At 44.5% G+C, this 23,004-nt stretch overlaps 1 protein-coding gene across 1 annotated transcript in view; it reads right to left on the reverse strand.

Annotated features, from left to right (window-relative positions):
• The window catches only part of PIGL (phosphatidylinositol glycan anchor biosynthesis class L), a 50,507-nt gene that overhangs the window by 15,175 nt on the left and 12,328 nt on the right, over positions 1-23,004 (reverse strand). Inside the window, exon 3 of the mRNA XM_026036967.1 lies at positions 4,245-4,335. Coding sequence (XP_025892752.1) covers positions 4,245-4,335 — 91 coding nt within the window. The remainder of the gene's footprint in view (positions 1-4,244; positions 4,336-23,004) is intronic.

A 23,004-nucleotide genomic window follows, 5' to 3' on the forward strand; every position in this document is an offset into this window, starting at 1 on the left:
AGGCAAGTCAAAGCAGACATTTCTCCTGTCATGGAGGGCATGAGAGAACAAACTAGAAGACTAAGATAAGAGACTGTAGTGACAGACTAAACAAGCTAATCACTATGTTGACAAAACTGGCTCAGGCCAATTGTAGGAGCACAAGGCTGAGTTCTTGACCTGGACATTACCTGTTCAGAAACATCTTTGGAGGCTTTCCCTCTCCACACCTACTCTGAAACAGCAGCTACTGTTCCCAGTGCTGCTGGGGTCATACAACGGCTGAACTAGCCAAGGAGATTGCACAAGGCTTATCTTTAATTGTTGTGGTCTAATTTATTCTTAGAACATTTGCACATGGATTGTCTGTCCCTTCAAACATGCACGTTTGTAAACACAGTTCCAAAAATACCTAAACATTGACCTGAACATGTGGCATTCACTTTACCTGCAGAGAGACCATCTTTGAAATATTGGCCCTTCCCTCGCAGAGACCCCTCAGCATCAGAGCTGTCATGGAGTAATGAATCTCATCTACCCACCACAGAGCTTCTAGGTCTGTTCTCTAATCAAGGCACTGATTCCACAATGCCAATGTGGTGCTTATGACTGCAAGCAGGCAGAAATCACATGTAAATATATTCCTCTGGCTTCAGGGATTCGTTTCATTGATAAGAAATCTCAGTTTCTTTCTCATATGCGGAAGACACTTTCACAAGGGAGCATTTGCTTCTTCCACATGGTGCAGCTCGCTGGTGTGCTTACTGAAATACATAACCTGAACCAGGCTGATGATGAAATCAGGCAAACAATCAGGCAGGATGAGAAAACCTGAACATCTTGAAACTGTCTGGCTCGAAAACAAGCTCAGCCAGTTCTGACAGCAAAAGGCTGGGATAGGAAATATACTTGATGTGGAAATTATTGCTCACTGAAGTCTTTAGGGCAAGAGGGATTTCCCTTCCCACACCTGTTCTGAAATGGGAGCTGCTGCTACTGCTGGGTTTTCTTCTGGGTGACCTTGGCATTCAGGAAATGGAACTTTCACTGGTGGAAGCCAGAGCTGCAGCCAAAATAAACAGGTTCAGAAATCCCTTCCGGAGGGGTGTGGGGTGCACAGAGGAAATTACTCAATTACTAGCAGAAGAGGAAACTCCTGAGAGGCCTGGAGTCCAAGCTCCTTCTACAAAACGCGTGCGTTAGAGAAAATCACCTAAAGTTGGGGGTCTCCCTCACTCTTTCTGGTGTCACTCAGTGCTTCAAATAGTGCATACTGTCTGAAGCTAGAGATGGATGAAGTTGGATGGTAAAGGAAAATTCAAATCACTCTCCACACCCCAGTGCCCATTGGGTTAGCCACGTACCAAGTGTCTTGAAATGAAAGTTCCTGGAGCCCTCCCACTCGTGTACCCCAGAGCACACTTGGATGGGCTGCAATATAAAAGAAGGGAGGAAATAAAGGTGCCAAAGTCCGTCCTCTGCTCTGTTGCTTTTCCAGGAAGTTCTGCTTGATGCACTTAGTGTCTGGTGCTCTGCAGACACACATAAAATCCTATTCAACAAACACGTGGATGCTTCTGGATTTTAGGAGATAACAGCTGAACTCTCTCAAATATAAGGTCCAACCTGGGTATCATTTGTAGGAGGGTTTGGCTTTCTTTCAGACCCAAGACAGCAGGACTCTCCCATGAGCGGCTGAAGGGGTGATGCTTCCATCAGTCTATAATGGAAAAGAGCCTTCAAGAACCTGTGTATTGCTGCGTTCTCATCCTCGCACTGCATCTGCCCCAAACACAGTCTGAACGTCGTCCCTGATCCAAGCTCTTTTGTCTCCAAAGCTGAGATCCTGAAGACTACAAATTCATCATCTAGAGGCTGCCTGAGACTCCGCATCACACTATGGCAGTTGTTTTTTACACATCAAATACTTTCTATGCTGGATCGAGACAGACTTGCCTTGGCTGCCTCTCCAAGCAGCACTGTCTTTTGCTTATAAATCCAGCAGGCAGGCAATAATTTTTAAAGTCTATAAATTAGTTTTGGCTTTGTGTATACCAACCATTAATTTCTGTGTCTGCACTATTTAATGTAGAGCTTGGTTGAAATATGTCCCTGTAGCTCTTGAAAAGATTGAGTTACGTGTGGACTTCCAGGGCAATTAAGGAAATGACTAACTACGCAATGGAACAAAAATACACACAATGTGGTGTGAATCCTTGCTTTGCAATCTTGGCTTCAGGCACGTTGCAGTTGCAGCCTGCATCTCCACTGCCAGATGACACGCATGTTCTGTAAATAAAAGATACCATTATCTATGCTATGACTATGGGAGGGACAACTGGGGAAGGTCTTCCCAGTGGGACAGCTGAAACAATACATGTCTTCCAAATAAGTTAACCCTAGGAAGTTAGACTTGTTGTGTTTGAAGCCCTGCTTGCTTACAACTTACAGCACATTAAACTGATACTATCAATTTCACCATTAGTGGAAGACAGGTTCAGTTTACCTTTCAAGACGTTGTCTTAGGATAGCAGAGATGCTCAAAGAGCAGCCAAAAAAAATGTAGATCCCAAGCTTTTAAGTTTTAACAGCAGAATATTGGACAAGGGCAATGAGGTGCATTGTTGGCAAACCAGATCTGTGCCTAGCTTAAAGGTATTTCAGCAAGACGTGAGATTTTGGGTGATTATTTGGGACACTGAAAACAAGGCCAGTTTATTGGTGCTGCTGGCAATGAGTTCTGCTCCAGAAATTCACCCTCAGGGCTGACCAGGGAATCACTGAGGGGTGCACAGCTGGCCCCTCATTGTTGGAGAGCCCTGCCACTGTATTCCTCATTACTAAGGCTATACCCTACACCAGCAGCACCAAAGGGAGAGTAATAGAGATCATGCATGTTTCTTGCTTTAAAATACACACAGCTTTTCAGCTCATGCTGTGCTAGTGCCAGACTCCTGCCTCCCCCAACACAAACAGCTTGTGTTTAATTTCCTTTGAGGTAAAGCTCTAACCCTTCCTAACCATCTAGAGGAAATCCTCCTGTTTTCAAAGTTTCTACTGGGATTCTGGTGCACTTGCCCTAGTGCCCGGGAGAGTCGCAAACCGGCAGTACAAGTCCTCTTGTGTTACAAGCCTTCAGTTTAGATTAAAGCTCTATCTACTCACTGGGCCAAAAGGCACAGAATGACTCAAAGAAAACTGCATTTGTCTCTGTGCACAGCAACGAATTTCATGGAAAATTAGACTCAGCATCAATACAGAGTTGGAAGTACAACACTGCCTTACATGCCCATGGGCTTTCAGTACCCATGCTACAGAAGATGTGGTTTCTTGTTTTCTGAATTGCTGAAAGGCTTTAAGAGTTTTGTGATTTTGCTGCTCATCAGTGTGTGACAGCAGCACAAATGACCACAGCAAGGTTCTGCAGAACAGAGCACAGCTTTTTCCAAGCTTACTCCCTTATTCCTATTCTATAACAAGAGCCTATTCCAGTCCCATGTCCTATTCCACCCTCTCTAGTTTAATATCTTTTCTGTCCTGATGTGTATCCCTGCTAACCCAGCCCTCTAACATGTGCCTTTACTTCAAATCTATGTCTCAAATGAAACGCAGTCACAGGGACAAAACTGTAGCTTTAAAATCTAGACACACATCTGAGAAGTTACTAAATTAAAATCTCTCCATTGTTCAGTTCTTCTCTTGAAAGAAGACCCATACCCAATCTATGCCATCATCCTTTCTCCTGTTTTTCAGTGGGGCAATTTCATTTATTCTGGACTTCTAGCAGTTGTTTGAAGTGTTTGGGGAAGACACAGGAGTTGCACAAATACCCATACGAGGTCTTTAACCACAAAATGCAAAATCACTTTCAGGTTTAATTTTAGACCTGAAATTCAGCTGGGCCTGTTCAGGGGGTCCCCTACAATTAATGAATCTCCATATCTACTACAGTGAAGCTTGACAGCTTCAACAGAGTTAGCAGTTTTTTTTGCTAATATGAAACTTGTAATTCAGTGAAGACTAGTGATACTACCATACAAAAGAGGCTTCATAGTTAAAAGAATGAGTATTTTTTCTAGATCAGATTCTTCAAAATGGAACGGGCTCCAAACATCCTTCTCTCTCCTAGCCCATCTCACAGAGACTCAAGAAAGCAAATCCCAATGAAGACTCTAAAAAAAGTTTTTAGAGGCAAAGAAAATGTGTAAAACACTAGCTCAGAGGTACTGAAGAAAGTGCCTGTGCTGTGCAAAATTTCACGTTACCAGGTTGATGTTATTGGCTTCTATATGCTTGAGCACGAGGGTGGCAAGGAGCTGTGTGTCCCAGTGAAGAGCAGGATTGTCTGGAAAATCCCTGAAAATAAAACGTTTAATTAGACATCTCAGTGCTGACAACTTTCTAAAGGACATTGAAAAAAAAAAAAAAAAAGATCTTTTTACTGGAGACTGAAATTAGGATAAGTGTATTGACCACATAAAATTTCTAAACCTTATTAGAAGCCTTACAAGCTGCCTGCTTTGGGGAAAATGGGTGTTGGAAGGGAAACAGCAACTGCAACACATTCCTCATAGATTTGCCAGGTTTTTTCTTGCTTCTTACTACCGAGTTCAATTTTCTAGCTGCTTTTCTTGAAGCGACTTCTCTTTTGTTCAGTGATTCTTGTTCTCTATTTATCCCAATCATTTTTTTCCTCTCTTCAGAGAAAGGAAATAACTAACAGCTCTTTATTTAAAAGCCTTCAAAAATCATTTTCCCAAAAGACTTTCCAGCCATATTTTACTGGTGAATTACTTATGAAAAATAACAAACTCCTGCTCTTATTTATACAGGAATAAGCCATTAACCTCAACAAGAGGACAAACAGCCATAATTATAGCGCATTTGCAACTGCGAAATAAAAAGCAAAAGTTATCCCATATTTACCTTGACACAACTGAGAGCTAAATACAACCTCCCCCCACAGTCATTTTGCATGAGTGGTGCCAAATAAACATTGCTTTTGCAAGGTTAAAAAAATAAAATAAAAGGTTATTAGTAAGAACAAGATTACATGGAGCTGCTAAAGAGCAACAGTGTTAAACTGGCCTTTTTCTCAGCTAGTCTGATTATGGCTATAAGGCTGTTTAACGGGTAAATGACAGGTAAAAGACTCCAAATGAGTCTTCTCATCAGACACCCATGCTTGGCCTCTGAACGGACCCTGCAGAGAGCAGGGGCGCCGCTTCCCAACACTCTTGGTGCCTCGCTGACTCCCAGGACAACAAGGGGAAAAGGCTCCTTGGCACATTCCAAAGCCAAGCTCAGCCTGGGTCTTCATGAGAGATCTTCTGGCCACAAATTTCCCCACTCGTGCTAAGAGTAGCAGAAGGAAGTGCCTAGAGCACGTGCTGGTCACCTGCGTTTTAACCATTGTGCTCCATGGTCCTGTTGGGCACAGGTCAAAGCAACAAGCTGGTAGCAGCCCCAGTAGCTACGGAAGCTTAACAAACTTGCGTCTAATCTGCACAAAACAAAACCTATCGGATCCCATGTCTACAGACAAAGCAGTCCTGAAGATATTACAAGTCCCACTGTTTCATAGGAGACTTCACATGGAGCATAGTTTTTAAATGTGCCTCAACTAAAATCATTCCGAGCAACCTGCACATTCACCAGGGCAAAGGCAAGTCTTAGAGAGCTTCAGTTGTTTGAATGACACCTTTGAGGTTGTGTCAAGCCTAAATCTGATAATATTAAAGTGCTAAATTAATCTAGAAGGGATTCTCTGCTGGCTGCTGATAATGTAAATACTATTGGCCAGCTGACACAGTAATCAAATGGACCTATGAAGGAAGTGAAGAGTCCCATTACAACAACAGGGATGCTCCAACAGCAAAATGTCAGGGGAAAAAAAAATGAGGATTGGAATTTATGATGTCCAGGAGGCTGTTAGAGTCACAGCCACCGCACTCAGCTTTATTGGGCTGTCTCCAAAAAGGCTGCTGGGTAGTGGAGCAGGTTTTAACTAGTTTAGACAGATAAAGATCACCCCTGTTCAATGGAAATGAACAGCTGGAGGCAATGGTTTAGAATCCCTGGAAATAAAACAATCCAAAGGCATGAGCAAATTAACTCCATGAACCCTGAACTGATCAGTGGGAGTATTCTGCAAAAGTTCCCCTTTCTCCCTACTTATCGCTGCTCCGACCAGCCCTGACTCCCACTAAGGCAAAGGACTCTTTTTCCTGGCGCAGACTTTGTTAGGCCTCAGCCATAGGGAAGCTGATCTGGCCAGGCAAGACCAGAATGTCCTTAAGCACATTCACCATGTTAGTGGTACAAGACGGGCCACTGAAGTTCAGTAATGGGGTCCAGGGAAGGATGAAGGTGACTATGAAAACCAAGTTGCTACACGGTGCATAGCAATGCGCACAAAAGGCATTTTTAAAGGACATCTCCACAGCCATTAGGAACTCTGTGAGCACATATAAAACTTGAAATTTGCTGTACTTCACAAGATGACCTATTTAGTACACATCTTCTAAGCATTTTTCAAATCAGTGCTCATCAAACCTAAGAAGTCCACTGAGCGCCCAAACAATTCAGGTAGGTTGCATCCATTTGTTTATAGCTCCAAGGCTTGGGATCAAAAATCATTTAGCATTTAAATGGTTAATTCCACACTGCCTTTCTGGCTAAGGCTGGTAATGCCTCTCAGATCAAGGTCGAAGGGCTGAGATAAAGGACTATAAAGGAGTGAAAATTAGCACATTCCCCGGAGCAGCCTGGAGCTTGTCCCAGGACACACAGGTCCCCAAGGCCGCCCTGCCCCAGATTGCTCCTTGTGGCCATTAGTCACTGTAACAGAGCAAGGTGTAAGTCCTGCCTGGATGGAGCCCTCAGCGGCCAGGAACAGAGAGATTCAGGGAAGAGGCAATACCAAATCTTTAATAAGAAAGCTCAGGGAATTTGCAGCTGTGTCTGGAAACTACAGACGAAGGTGGGGTAGAAAAGAAGGATTTAGTGCAAGTTAATCCACAATTCAGCCTTCTGCAGATCTTGTCCAGCAGTTGCAGCTGCCTAAATCAAAGAAATCAAACTCTCGTCTTGATGCCAGCTCCTTTCCAGGCCTCCTCTCTCTCCTACCGCGAGCTGTGCAGCACAGCTCCTCTTCTGCCTCAGCCTTGCCCATTAAAACTCGGTGCCAGCAGCATCTCCTGCCAACAGTATAGATGGTTTTGTAGGGTCATCTTTCGAGGAATGTCTAAGGCTCAGGATGGCACGATTCCTTCCCTCTGGAAGAATTCGAGTGTGTCCAAGGCAGGTTTGAAAACCTTCACACGTGTATAGCCAAGTTATACCCTTCTTACATGATACAGTACTCGCTCCCTGGCCAACTTTCCATTACTCATCTTCCACCGATCCTTTAGCAACCACCAGTGCATTTAGACGTCCAATCTTCTTTCAAAGCCTTCCAAGGAATTTATTCAGCTCATGAACTAAGCTCCCATGACCGCTCTTAAAGGTTAAATTAAAGAGTTAGGCCATGCAAAGTCCAATCACTTCACAAATGGGCTATCCTATGTGGGATACATGAAGTTAGAATAATCCTGGACCTGTCCTTCCTGAAAGCTGTGGGGTCCATGTGAGCCAGGGCCTCTTCGTATGCGACAGACACCCTGATGGGTCTGGCAGGCACCCCCTCTGCCATAAAGAGTTTATAGGCAGCAATGAGGGAGCAGAGTAACAACAGATACCTATTCCTCATCTCTATTAAAAATATTCTGAGACACCAGAGCAAATCTGGCAAGGTACTAATGTGATTTTCCAATCCAGGGTACGCCAAAAGGGTAAAGACGAAAGCGCTTTCCAAGTGCCTTTTTATCTTGCAGCATGACCGTAATCAGTCCATGGCTGGGGACCAGGAAACATTTTTGCATAATTTCTGCTCCTTATCCCTCCTCCCCGCACTGAATGTTTTTGCATTAAATCAGCACAAAGGTCAGTAGCTCGATGGTGCATTACATAGGAAACAGGTGAAGGGCTGTGCAAGAGGCTTCCAGCTGGGAACAGTGACCACAATGTGTGTGCTGGAACACAGCACGCCCTTTGTGTAGACTTAACTGCATAAACCGAACACCTGGGGATCAGAAAGCAAAGGAACCCACAGAATAAACTGGCGTGAGTGCACAGTGAGTGAAAAAGCCATGTGATAACCAGAGGCAATCACTGACCTTTATATCCATACAGCATCAAAGTAATGGAAGGAAAAAGAGTAAACAGAAATTACTGCATCCCCTCTAGAGAAGAGAGTTTTTATTTTTGTGATTATGCTAAGATAAGTTAAGACAGGCGAGCCCTAGATCTTGAAGCAGAGCCTCTAAATCCTTAAATTAATGACTATTTATAACTTTATCTTTCCATATCTTTCCATAATGGCCAAAAACAGACAGAAGGGAAAGACTGCTAGACTGCAAGTGTATCTCAGATTCAAACGAAAACATCACTCTTAGACAAATGGCCAGCACCTCTGAACACCATGTTATACAGAGAACAGATGCCATGTGCTAACTAGAATGCAGTGATCAACAGTTTGGGAGAGACAGGGAATAAACCACAGTGCTAAGCATGAAATGATCGACTGAAAAGCCACCTAAGACAGGGAAGCCAATTCTGAAATTTTTAGCACACGACAAATATCTCCCTGCTTCCCTTCGCCCAAAAAAGAACAGGCAGAAGGGACACGATCCTTTTCTCCCACTAAGAATATCTTTTCTTCCATTGAGAACTGAGAATATTGGGAGAATCCATTCTCCTAATATTTAGCTTTCATAATGTGTAAGTTTATGACCACTTCATACATATTTCGAAGGTAAATTAAGTAAGTCTAGATGCCTAAAACACAGGTAAGCACTGACATCATTACCACGGCCACACGCAGCAACAGTCCTGGTAAAGGGTGGGAGCACAGGGAGCTCTCCCCATGCTGCTTCCTCCGAACCCAGGCAAGCCTCTCCTCTGCTCCATGAACCCTCTCAGGGCACCTGTGTTAGAGAGTATCCCAACCACCTCCCCAACTCCCCAAAGGCAAACAGCAATTAGATCTCTGGGGAACAAACCTTTTGACCTGGCCATGAGGGTGTGTTTCTCTTAGAGAAATAAACATCCTTTGAGTTCAAATTCAAAGGAATTATTACAGAACATGAGGCTGCTTGTTTGCAAAGACCCATGCGAATGTCCCTGTACTCATTTATTTTCTGTAATGAATTATTGATGATTTCTCAGCAGAGTTGATGTCTATTCACAGAGATGACACAATTGCTTATCGTAATTTGAAATCTGGTATTCATTTGACGTCTGTGCCTCAGCACCTTGTTGATAAATTACAGCACAAAGCTCTGCAGGAACAAGTTCATATTCAGGGTCTCAAAACAAAAACAATGGATGGAGCCTTTCAAGAACAGAAATGCACAGAAATTACCATGGCTAAAACTAGTTTACAAAAGTGACTTTGAAAAACTAGTTTGAAGAAGCACTGTGGCCATAGGACAGCAGATAGAATCCAGCTTAGTTAATTCTGAGATGATCACCTCTTCGGTTACAGCTTTCTCGTCTTTCACTCCTCATGACTGTGAAATGAAAATAATTAATATGCTCACAGCTATGTAAAGAACCCTGAGATCCTCTAAGAGAAGTGTTATGTCTTCTTTGATTTCTAGATCTAGATGTAAAACAAGTGTCTTGGCAATCCCAGCTATTGGGAACTCCCCAAACCTGCCTTCTACTCCCTGCATTGTCTCCCCAGGGAGTAGTGACTCAGGTTCCAGATCTTAGTTCTGATTTAAAGGCCTGCATAAAGCTCCAGAATGAAAAACGCAGCAAACAGCTCTGCTGTTGTGGTGCAGAGGAGCACCATGACTAGGATGAGGCCCTGGAGCCATAAGAACTTCTGTGGCAATGATGCCAAACAGTGAACAAACTCCCAGTGTCATCACAAACTGCTTTGCTTTCAGCTGCGGATAGGAGGAACTTAGCTTGGGACATTCTTTTTTCCTAGCAAAAACACAGCAATATTTAAAGTTGAAATTTCTCCACACTCTCCAGTGCACATAGAAAGCTGAGACATCTGGGGTAAATGTTATGTTAGCAACACAGACCCTCTCTGCCAGGCTGCACAACAGGAATTTGGGTGCGTCACCTGAGGGGTCCCTGCTCTGGTCACGCAGTGCAAGGTGTCACCGTGTAACACCACAGCACAGTCCCACTGCAGGGACACGACTTCTAGCAGGGTCACAGTTGTGGAAAATGAGATTTCCAGCTTACATCTGCAGCATTTAGTCGGATCCTCCCTCTCACACGCAGACCTCATGCGTGGCTGACGTGTCTGGCACGTCGCGCTGCCCCAACACTGCGCTGTGAACACGGACCCTGCAGGTGGAGAAACATGAGCCGGGAGCCTCATGCGCCAGTGCCACACTCGGCGCGTGACACGCTGCTCCTGAGCTGGGAAGGACATCCCACCAGAAGCCAGCACTCATCAATGCTGATTGATCAACTGCACAAGGCCGTGAGTGCCACACATCTCCATGCCGGGGACAGCTTAGGATCCATCTGAGAGGGAAAAGAGGGACATTATTTCATTCAGCTCAATCTTCACTGAGAAACCCTTGCTTCAGTATTCAGTAAGTGGAAGCCTGCAGTAAGGAGCTGAAAGGACCATGCTGTGCCAAGGAGGGCACCAGGAACCCCACAAGGCCGAGAGCAGGAAGCAAAGCTTGCTGAAGAGAAGGCAGCCATGGAAAACCATTCCCTCCCCTGGCACCCCGCAGCAGGGTGCTGTGTTTCATCCTACACTCTCCACGTCCATGTTTGATCTGCCTTCCTTTTGCACATACACTATACGCGGCGGCAATGCCAATCAGTGTCCCTGTGTCACCGGGAAGCAGGAGGTGCCTCCGCTCCGAGTGGCCCCAGAGCTCCCACATCAGTGATACGTCCCCAGGCAGCCGCCCCTTGGCTCCTTTTGCAGCAGCACCCGCAGCTGCCAGCACTGCAGACTGCCATGGGTGACCTGCCATGCGTGGGGCGAGAAGCACCCCTTGGATTTGATAGGAAGATTCTATAGGAAGATTCATTTAGGTTCTGCAGCATCTGCTGGGGCCCGCCACAAGCTTCGCTGAAAACATCGGTTGGAGGCCAGGCTTGGTGGAATAGCTCTCAGTCTCATGAAAGCCGAGGCTGTCATGTACAATTATGAGTCAGCACTTGCTCCCCTGGCCCACTGCAACACAGCCTGGGCAGCAGGCAGGAGTGCAGTGAGAAATTAAGTCCATTCCGTTCATGTTTCAGAGAAGTGTTCAGGAAAATAGATCATTAAGGTCCTCGCCTGTTCAGAAAGTGCTGCTAATCTCGTGAAAACGTGAATTCACTGACGTTTTCCTGCATGTCTGTTGGTATAGTCTATTTCTGGGATCTGTCCCAAATGACTGGCATCACTGGCAAGAAACAGATCTATTAGCATCATCTGACGATCTCATCTACAGCCTTATAATAAGAGAAGCATCTTCAAACAATCAACTGTCTGGCAGCTCAGAGCACAATTGCTGGGCTGAGGTGCTCTCAGTGGAAGCTTGTGCAGTGCGTATGGACTATAGCGACTGCGGATCCAGGGGAATTTTGCTCCACATTCCTAAAACAATCTGTTCTTGTCTCTGTCAGCTCCTAGAAGAGGAATGAACTGATCTGAAACCAAAAAATGGTGAACTTGCCTCATTAAGAGCTAGCTCCTTGGACCCAACATTCCCCACTTCTGCATGTCTATTGACACTCCTAGAATAACAGAAAGCACAGACCTCATTTCTGCAAAAGGACCATCCTTAATCTAAGAAAGGAACATGAAATATTCACGGACAAGAACAAGAAATGGACATTCTGCGGCATGGTCAGGCAGTTCCCAGAATAGCTCACAGCAGAGCTCACTTCTCTGTATTATTATTATTGGCTCTGGTCTAGGAATGCACCCACGACCCCGCAGTCTGGGCTGTCCTCAGGGAGAACAAGAAGTTCAGTAAACTCACAACCAAAACTTACGTTTTAAATTTGAAATACAAATCACTGGCAAAACCAGGACGGAAAGAAGGCTGGCACAGGGAGGGCAGGCTGCAGTTGGTTCCTGGCAGCGCTGCGGTGCGCTGGGCTGGGGGAACGGGAATGCAGAGCATTCTTTCTAACTGGGCTTTTAGTACAACGCTGGCACACCCCGCAACGTGCCAGCAATCCACAGGTTGCATATTGCATTACAACCGTCAGATCATTTCCCTTCCTATGACAGCTTGTATCAATGTCACACATTTATCTTAACTGTGAGCCTGATGCCACAAACATCACCAACGTGCAAAATTTCTCCTCCTGCAAACAATCCTCTTGCAGGCACTGTCTTGCCAGCCCCATTGAAGCGAAAGCCCCAGTTCAATGACGACAGCAGGAGCCTGAGGCCACGTCCTGCTGCCTGCACAGGGCGCACAGATCTGCGCCGCCTCCCCGGCGTGCCCAGGACGCAGCCTGCAAGGGCCACGCAGCAAGCAGAGCGAAACGCAGTGTCCTTTGTTGTTCCGCCTCCCTCTCCTTCCCGCTGATTTAATGGGAACGTTATGCAAGGGCTTTGCTCTAGCAAAGGCGCTGCTGCTCCGCAGTAACCCGGCGGCCGCCGCGGCCGCTGAACCTTGGCCCGCTCACGGGCCTCGCCGCTGGCACCGCGCGCCCGCCTGCTGACGCACGTCACCTGGAGCGGCCGGAGCGACGCTCCCGCTCCCGGCGGCCTCCCGGCAGCCAGCGGCATTGTGAGGCCCCGGCCAAGGGCCTGAAGTGCTGAAGTGCTGAAGTGCTGCGTGCGGGGCTTCACGCTGCGCCACTGCGGCCGGGGCAGTGGGGAAGAAAGTGCAGGGCCAGCGGGGCTTCCCCCGCACCGCCGCAGGAAGCCCTGCCAGTGGGAAGCACAGGGAAACCCTGCGGGATGGAAATTGCCAAGGTTTAAAATAAAGGGAAAAATGGCTTTTTCGCCTTGGGGAGCTGGGAGGACCATTGCTACCCGAGCCCTGCGTGCTCAGTACTGCACTGAGGTGGGGCCGAGCGCAGCAGCGCTGCAGTGCCCTGCTCCAGCCCCTGGCAAAGAGCAGGAGGCACCAGGACCCCTTGGGCACAGAGCAGGTTGTTCACGAGTGCTTTGCTCAAGGTGTTATTCTATCCTCAGAGCACAACTGTGTAAGAAACACCTGCAGATCACCAACCTGCAAGCCCACCATCCTGCGGGAGCAAGACGACTAATCCTTCAGCATTTTCCGGCGTCGATGTCCACACAGTAACAGATATTGATGCATCAGGTGTCCCGCTAGGTTGGGACCAGCTGCCCGGGTACTGGTGGGACTGGTTGTATTTTCTAGTTTTCAGGTATTAACTCCCAATGTACTGCCACTGTACTCAATGCAATAGCATAAATTCTGCAAACCCCTCATCTCTTCACACAAATCAAACCTCTGCCTGCCAGGGATTTATCTTGCTATATTAGATAGTTTTTTTAAAAAAACAAACAAACTGGACCAACCTTGGCATTCCTTGTATGTCTACTTACCAGAATAAGAGAAATGCTGAGTATTTAGCTTATGAAAGAGAAATAGAGGAGGACAATAATTGTAATGATGCTACTGTTTAAATAACAGAGACTATAATTTATTGCAGATGTGACCCCTCCTTCTAAAAAGATCTTGGTGATGCTGTGTAATGACACAAAGTAGAGATGGACTTCATGTGTCCAACTTAAATCATGAATTATTCCCTTTTATCCCTTGCCATTTTGTACCCCAAAATGAGCGCAAATGTTGCTTCTCTCAAGCATTTTTGCTAGTCCTCTCAGTGCTGAGATCTTAGACCTGTTTTATAAGAAGATATTCGTCTTTAAACTATGGACAGAATGAACACCTACACACTTAATAAAATCAGTTAAATATCAACTTGTAAAGAAAAAGGCACATAATTCATAATATTTTATCACAAGAAAAACTATAAAGTAAATATGGGGAAGCTATATAACAAATTGAATGACTGCGATGCAAATAATTGTGAAGAAACAGACTGCAACCCACTGAAGTGAGAGGGTATTGAAATGAGAGTCTATGGCCCATGCAGCTGGAATGGGATAGTTAATATGTGACTCGTTAAAAGCGGGAGCAGGGCTCGGCATGGACCTGCAAGTAAACAGGTTTAATTTAATGCCCCAGTAGGTACAGAAGGATTCAAGACAATAAAGGCTTCATCCTATTGCAGTTTCTAAAGACCTATTCCAGTTTTCTGCTCTGCAATAAAAAATACATTTGTATTCTTTCATACAAATCTGACCGAAGATGACGCAGGAAGGGAAGATGCTCAAAGACGTCCGGCAAAGCATTCGTATCGCCTATTCCTGATCTCTCCTTCAATACTAAGTATACTTAAACCTGCTTATCCTATAGGATGCCTCTCTCTATCTTTCTCTCTCTGTGCAGCTGTGGAGATTATCCACTGTCCTGATACACTAAAACAAATGGTCCCCAGATGTAACCATCAGGGAGCTGTGGAAGGGCATTTTCAGCAAGAATCCTGACAGTAGAATCTGCTTCCAGTTGCCTCTTAAGTCTGACTCATTCTCCTAGGCGAAGCAACATGACATAGTATTTTGCAAGGGATTTATGTACGTCTGTCAGTCTGAAATGTCACTCCTTGTCCCTGCAGTAATTATACTGAATGTTCACTGGAGACATTTTAGAAATTGAAATAAACAGAATCAGTGCAGACCTCACTTGGTTGCACCGTCACACATGAATAAAATACTCAGATAGTCTGGCTAGTAGTCAATGGGGATTTGGTCTTGCTATGCAAATTGCATTTAAAATAACACAGCCTCAGTTTAAAAATCTAATTTCTGTCTGTCCTTTTTCTCCTGTTGCCACAAGTAACTCCTGGGATTCCTCAGACGGCAAGTTGGATATATACCTCTAACATGCAGCAAAAAGGAAGAATAAAAAACCACATTTCAGAAAACAGAGGTATACAACTGCAAAATCGTAATACTGAATAGGGATTTAGGGAACAGATGTTGCATGCAAAATTACTCAACACATTTTTAAGAGCTAACTTCAAATCACCTGCATTTCTTTTATGCCTTTTTGAGACCATCCCTCTTTGCATCACGAACTTTAATACAGTAAGGTTGACTCCTGGACTCTTTACTCGGCTTTGCAGTTTGTACATCCTTTAGAAGATGTCACAAAAGGACTGCCAAACTTCTAAACACGGTCACTTCCTTCGCTGTCCAAAACAAAGGTTGTTTCAGTTCACTGCCAAGGCACTGAAGCATGTGCAGATCTCAGCTGATTACTGAGAGCCTGTAACGCCCTGAGGCAGGAGAAACTGTCAACACAGCTGTCCCCATGCGAGGGAAAATCTCCTGCTGGGCAATCTCTAAATCAGGATGGAAACATCTTCTGAAATGGATTAGAGGCAAGGACAAGGACTGTAAATAGGCCAGGGAGCTAAGAAAGTTTGTAGGGTGTGATTAAGGGAGTTTCTATTGAGCTGTTAGAGGAGTACCTTGACCTCGGTGCTGTTTCACAAGCCTTTTTTCCTCTCACCTGTTGCTAGCAGAACCGTACGTGAATGAGCAGCTTCTGGGCCCATCTTGCATTGGACACACAGCACCTGGGCTCTATAAATACAAATATAAATATAAGTAGTCAAGGGAGGTGATCCTGCCCCTCTACTCAGCTCTGGTGAGGCCGCACCTGGAGTATTGTGTGCAGTTCTGGGCTCCCCAGTATAAGAGGGATGTGGAGCTCCTAGAGTGGGTCCAATGGAGAGCAACTAAGATGATTAAGGGAATGGAACATCTCTTGTATGAGGAGAGACTGAGTGAGTTGGGCCTGTTTAGCCTACAGAAGAGAAGGCTGAGAGGGGATCTGATCAACATATATAAGTTCATGAAGGGAGAATGTAGGGAGGAAGAGGCCAAACTCTCTCATTGGTGGCCAGTGACAGGACAAAGGGTAAGGGGTGCAAGTTGAAACCCAGGCAGTTCCATTTCCATGTGAGGAGGAACTTCTCTACTGTGAGGGTGACAGAGACCTGGCACAGGCTGCCCAGGGAGGCTGTGGAGGCTCCTTCTCTGGAGGTCTTCAAAACCTGCCTGGACGCCACCCTGTGCTCTGGGCGTCCCTGCTGGAGCAGGAAGGTTGGACTAGATGATCTCTAGAGATCCCTTCCAACCTCGAACATTCTGTGATTCTGTAACCCACAACGGGGCAGAGATGGGCACGTTAGCGGCCTGCTGAGCTCGGCCTCGCGCTCATCCACATGGCCTGTCCACGCGGCAGCTGACGGGGAGCCCTGCTACCCCAGGAAGGTGCACGGGGACCCCCAGCCTGTCCCTGTAGGGAGATAGCGGCAGCGGGAAACCCACTGCAATCAACGGAAAAAATTCCGCGGCTTCCCGGGGCCCTGCTTGTCATCTCATCACACACGACGCTGCAGCACAAGGGCAGCCTGGGCCCCCGTCTGCGTCTGCAACTGCCCAGCGAGGCTGTCTCCTGAACCCAAATCCTGCCTGTTAAACATTCCCAAATAAATTACTGTTAATGTAGAATATCTTAAAGCCAAACTAATCTGGGCTACACTGTTTAAACATTAATTTCTGCACATTTGTATCTCTAATCTCTCTCTTTTTTTTTCTTTTTAATTAATTTTCTGGTCATCCGTGGCTTAGAAAATGATTGGTTCAGTATAGATCTACTACCACATCTGGGCTTTCTTGAAAACATGTCAGATAAAGATCTTCTCCTACATAATACTTTGTTGCTTCCTAGGTCCATAATTTGGTATTTTAATCATAACTAGAGGCTCATGTACTCACATCTCAGCAAGTACAGTACACTGTATAAGCAAAAACCAAACCAAAACAAAAAACAAACCAAAAAAATTGAACTTGACAGCTTCCCTATGCATCTACTATCGTATCACAAAAGCCTAAGCTTTTCTTTCGCTCTAGGTCACTGATAAAAAATCTGCCTCACGGAACACTTGAAGAAGAACAACAAAATGAAAGGAAAAATAGGCACCATAAAACCAGAATCTCTAAACCCTGCTGGAAAGACCAGCAGGAATCACTGCACTTCCTAGGCCCTGTCTCTCCCAGGCTCCTCGAAAGGCCAGTGATGGTCTTGGCCATGAGAAAAGCGACTTCCTTAGAGGCAAATGCTGCGGCGAGCGCTCAACACAGCAGTGATCCTTGGTGCTGATGAAGGGCTCTTTCCCTGCTGAAAAACTCACAAATGCTGGGATCAATCCAGCAGATCCCAACAGCCAAAATTCCTACCTGTCTCTGCATCCACTGCAGGACATCCAGGTTTAAATCCACAAATTTTAAAGAGTCTGTTAGTGATTTACTAAAGCATCTCAGTGGCTGAGTGTGGAATTAGATTTTTCCAATTTATTGCATTAGTAAGCAGGGAATGATGTGTTTCTTCCCCATTACATGAATTTTTATTCATGGTTTGTGCAATTTTGAGTCGAAATGGAAGCCTGAACTCAAAGTCACTAATATGACTTTATAACTGTTTTTAATAACTAGCTAAAACTACATTAAATTTAAAAGAAATATAGGGAACAAGATACAAAATTAGAATACTAAAAACGAACAGATCTAGTAAACAAACTTAATATTAACTGCAGGCTAAGGAGTTAAAGTAGTTGTTTTGGATCACGAGCTCTTTGGATATCTAACCCACTGGTTGATCCGTCTTTCACACCTGTTTTTATTCCCAAAGGACAGGGGGAGAAGGAACTTTCCTCAGCTTTGAATTAGTTTCTCAATCCTCAATTGCCTAGTTTCTGAATTAGGTAAAATAAACCAACTAAAATGGAGTTGTTGTTCACTGAGCTGGGTTTGGCTTAAAATAAAGCAATCTTGGCTCTCATTGCCATGCTCAGGTTACTGAATACACTGTCTCCACCCATAGTCACCTCAACCCTTTCAACTGTTTAAGTGTTTGCAGGCACATACAAAGAGGAAACAACTGGAAGATGGAGCCTCAGCAGATCGGACTGGGACTTAAAATACTCATTTTCCTGGTTTGATACAGAACTGATACACCTGCCTTTGCCCTTAGATTCTGCAAGGGCACAAACGGAGCCCTTGGTGATTAACTTTCCATTACTGAAGTCAAGCATGTGAACTCACTCCTATGGATTCAGTATTTGCCCTTGAACTGGTGTGGGCTGCCTTTGGCACTCCGCTCCTAGATCAATATATAACCCAGGCGTAATCTTATCTGGCAGGAACAGGGATGCTGGGGGAAGGGAGGCCGAACGCAGCCTGTAGAGGTGAGGAGAGCCGCTTTTCTAAATGTTAATGGGTTAAGAATAGAAAGGTCAAATGCCTGCGTTATCAGAAGGGCCCCGTGTGCAAACAGGCACCAAGTCCCAGCAATCAGAGCACAAGCTGGGAATAAATGTCAGGAGTTAGTCACTGTAGCTGTAAACAACAATAGCAGAATGGCAGAACTGGGAAGCCTCCCAAAACTTCACTAGCTAATGCAGGTCAATGGGAAAGTCCAATTGCCAAGACTGGCTGGGGATCACTCAGGTGTTAGAGCTGCTGCACAGCCAGAGATCCCTGGCGAGTTGTGAGCAGGTCCAGCTGTGGAAAGATCTGAGTCAACAGAATTAGGCACTGTAAGAGGAGGTATCAAACACGTTAAATATCAAGGTTTTGGGCTAGCACAGCACTGCTCCATAATGCTCCTACAAGATTCATTCTACTGGAATGAGGATGCATGGAGATAAAAATGCCCCCCTACCTCCTCATTGATAGAGAGAACACTAAATACAGCAGAAGCTGTAATGTAGACTCAGTACAAGGGGCCTGACAAGCTTCAGCTCGATTTACGGTACTTCTTGGAGCATAATGTATAAAGGATTGGGATAGAAAAGGAGATGAAAAAATCTCCCTTAAATACTAATACATTTTTAGACCTATTTCAATTAATCTTCTTATTTGCATCCAAGAAAAGTGGCCAAAATTTGAATCGCATTGGACAGTAATCTCACAAATACATGCCATCCATTTGAAGCAGTGACAGAATTTACTAACGTGCATTTGCGTGGAAAGCTGCTCTGTTCTGAATCAGAGTGCATGGGACCTACATCCTTGTTTTACTAGTGCTTTCAACCTAGCACCTTTTGCATGCACTAAGTTGTCATTAAAATGAGCAGACCGATTGCCATTCTCAGACAAGATTCCTAGTGGGGCAGCTATGTCTGAGACAAGACTGCTGCTGCCCATCTTCTGGTGCAGGGATTGCCCCTGGAAATGACTACCTGAGTTTGGGAAATGGATATGGGATAGTTACCTGGCACAGTTCCCTCTTCCTTGGGGAACAAAGAGCACCATTGTTGTCAGCCTGTTCCCAGCTGTAAACAGCTATCAAAGCATAGGGTTAATTACCAGTTAAAACACCAAGGAGTAGTAACTACAAATAAAGCAAGACTAAATATATTTTATACCACAGAAAGGGATAAACAGGGTTTGTGTTCATAGCTCAGAGATCATATTCTGACCATTAAATAGCTACTTTCCTTGGTAAGGAGAAGGATACATTTAAAAACCAAAAAGAAATATATCCATATGAAATCATTGTTCCCTGAAAGATTATTTTAGTTTAAGGTCCTCATGTTTGTTCCACAAAGTAACTGCTCTGCAGTTAGCTGCACTGGGCTCTAACCCCAGCCATAAGAGAGAACATCATAACCTACTTACATTTGCAGGCTACATCCTTGATGCAGCACAGCTCCCAAATGGGCACAAATGGCTTATTTCGTACACCGACGTTACGTTCAGCATCTGTTTATCCAGCAGTCTGCTGCAAGCATCTGTTCACTTGCTGATGCATATGCAGTGCTCGGCTGCCTTACCAACCTCCCTTTCTGTCTAGAAACCTTAGAGTTAATTCATCTGAAATAGCACAAATATACAACAGCAGGCATTTTTCACAGATGTGTGGCATTACTGAGTGCTACTGACAGCTGTTGTTTCCTCCTAGAAGCTAACATATTTTCAGTGATGGTTGCAGTATGCTAATGATTTGTGATCCTTTATGAACTCCTTTGGGGTACAAAAAGCCTCTATTAAAACATAGGATTTTACCCTTATTTACAGCAAGAATGACCAGCCTTCTTGACCTAATGTGACACATCCCAAAATCTTCATATGACTGACATACGGGACCCAAAATAAACTACCCAGGAAATCTTTTCCACCTCTTATTTCTTCTGCTAACAACTTAAATCCAAAGCTAACTATAGAAAGTAAGGAATACTGCTCAAGCCTTTTAGCAACTTAATGATATTTTAAGAATCACTACTTCAAATCCAAGTGAAAGAAAGCTTCATCCCTGGATGAAGCAATGGAGATTCTCTGACAACTCCTTCTGTTTTGATTACATAGAAGGCACTTTCCAACACGCTGCCTGGGCTTGAATGTTTCATAGTGGACGTGTGTTTGGGTGTGTGTCTGTCTGCTACCTGTCCTCTCTAACCCTCTATGTCTGACACGCGCCGTTGTCCTCTTGCCTCTCAGTCACAGGTACCAATAGCATGAGCACAACAGCACGAGAAGTTCTGTTTCTTCATCTTTCTTCCTCCCTGTTTAACATGTGCACATTTCAAAGGTTGATTATATGGGCACATTTCTTGCAGATGAGACTGTTTAAAGATTCAAAGGCCTTGAACGACTAAGGGGTACAGCCCAGCAGGACATCAAAAGCATGTGCAGGAGACACTGCACACTGTTTTCTGACCAGTATTCAATAACACTATTATTTCTATGCTGTCATCTTTTTGAAGCATTTGATATTATGATCTTTGGTTTAAACCCAAGAATAGCATTTGATTTTTTACCATAATAAACTTCCTCAAGACACTTTGCATTTTGATTATTCTGTCCATGTTAGCCACAAGGATATTTTCCTCCCTAAATGTCCAATCTGCAGGGTATGGTTGTGAAACAACATTATTTCCAGGAATTGCTGGCATCCTACTGCTGTCTGTTCTCAGTATTGCCTGTATTTTCCTTGTTCAGCCTTAAAAGCCAAACTTGGTTTGCAAAAATGTCTGGTTCTCAATGCCAGAACTGAATAAAGACTGAAACAGGACAGAATTAGATGTTTTTATTATACTGAAAAGCCATTAAATCACATTAAAGGCTGTAAAACAACAAGAGTATAAAATTGGAAATAGATATTTAGCCTTAAATCCTAGCACTCAGAAATTTTCCTAGACATACAGACAGGTTTTCAAAGCTTCGTCACCCTTACCTAATGCCTGTGATCTAAACAAAGGGTTTTTTCAAGTTATAAACACCTGGATTTTTATTAATCAGTAAGGTGAAAAAAACACTGTAAAGAAAAGTTGAGAAATGATTCCAAATGTTCTTTGGCAGGACCAAGATCAGAATCTTGCCATGTCCAAATAAAAATACAAACAGTGCTACAGGTTAACACTGTAGAACAATCACCAGAAGAAGCAGGGTGAAAAGAATGAAAATCTCTGCGATTTTGAAGTCACTTTACTGAGTCTTTTCAGTCAACAGTGGCTGAAAAGATTCCTGCCCTATTGTTCTTCCTCTCCAAAATCTTGGACTTCAGTGCAGGCTCCTGTGTCACTCCTGACAGGCAGCTCTCAAAGCCCAGCTAACAAACTCACTGCCTGTGTTTCTATGCCTAAATATTCTCTCGCATTCAATTTGGGAAAGCCATAATGCGACGTTTGAGGCCTGCTTTCTGGGAAGAGGAAATCGACCATACACAGTGTCACCCGAGTTCATTCCTAAATGCAAACCACATTGGGCTGTCGAGCACGATAATAAAAACCTGCTGACCTAGTTTCCTGCAGAACAAAATCCTCTGTCTTCCCTCCTCCCATTTCCAACCTAAATCAGATCTCCTTCCTTGAAGAAACAAATTAACCCTTTGACCAGAAAGGAAAACCCTAATAACGAGCCTTAGCACCTATACAGCATTTCACACCATTAATATAGTATGTAAATAACTAGTCCATTCCCGCAGCACTGCAGAAAGGCAGGATTATTACAGGGAGAAAGTGAGACATACAGCTAAGGTCAGAGAGCTTAGCAGAGCTCAGCAGAGAACTTAACATTTCCTTCAAAAGGATTTTGAAGTGTGAAGCCCCTCTAGTTTCTAACTGCTTCGCTCTACATCCTCTCTGTGCAAATACAAAATCTTCATTCATCATGTGGCAAAAGAATAACTGCACAGCTCTGCTTTTTGCAATACTGTTCTATCAGACCGCTCAAGAAAGGACTGTTGTTCCTCCTAAATTTTGCAATGCCCACTTCCAAATATCTTTCTGACAGATGAGAGCTGATGGTATTTGCTCCAACTGTTTGGTGAAAGCATTCACTTTTAATGGATTTGCTTCCTCAATGATGCAATGCTTCATTTAAAGGGATGCCTGGAGGAACTCAAGAACGGACACAGACTGCAAAAACAACAGGGCATGTCACAACAAACTCAGCCAAAAAGTACAGATGGGAATTCTCTTGCTGTGGGATGCTAAAAAAAAAAAAAAAAAACTAATAATACTAATAAAATACTAAAGACTAATACCCCACTGCAGAGTCAGTCTGGAGTGTTTAGAGAACCTCAGAGTCTAGACTGCTGAGAGCACCTTTGCTAGTTCACACTGCGATGCTGTCAACTGGAGGAGCTTTAATCTTGAGCTTCAAGTTTGAATAGTTTTTTACTAAGGGAAATAGCGGAGCTAACAATTGCTACACAGCTCTGCTACAGAGCTTTATAAGGAGTCTTTTACAATGAGGTGGCCAAAGGGCAACCTGCAAGTGAAATTGCTTGTGGAGCTCTGTACAGCGGCCAGAACTTCCAGCGTGGGTATAACTCACCGTGCAGTGAATATAGTTTCCTGGTGCACTGCTGCACTGAACTG

This window comes from Nothoprocta perdicaria, unplaced genomic scaffold (genome assembly GCF_003342845.1).
Source record: "Nothoprocta perdicaria isolate Ctin4 unplaced genomic scaffold, notPer1 scaffold_189, whole genome shotgun sequence".
In the NCBI taxonomy this organism is placed as follows: Eukaryota; Metazoa; Chordata; class Aves; order Tinamiformes; family Tinamidae; genus Nothoprocta; species Nothoprocta perdicaria.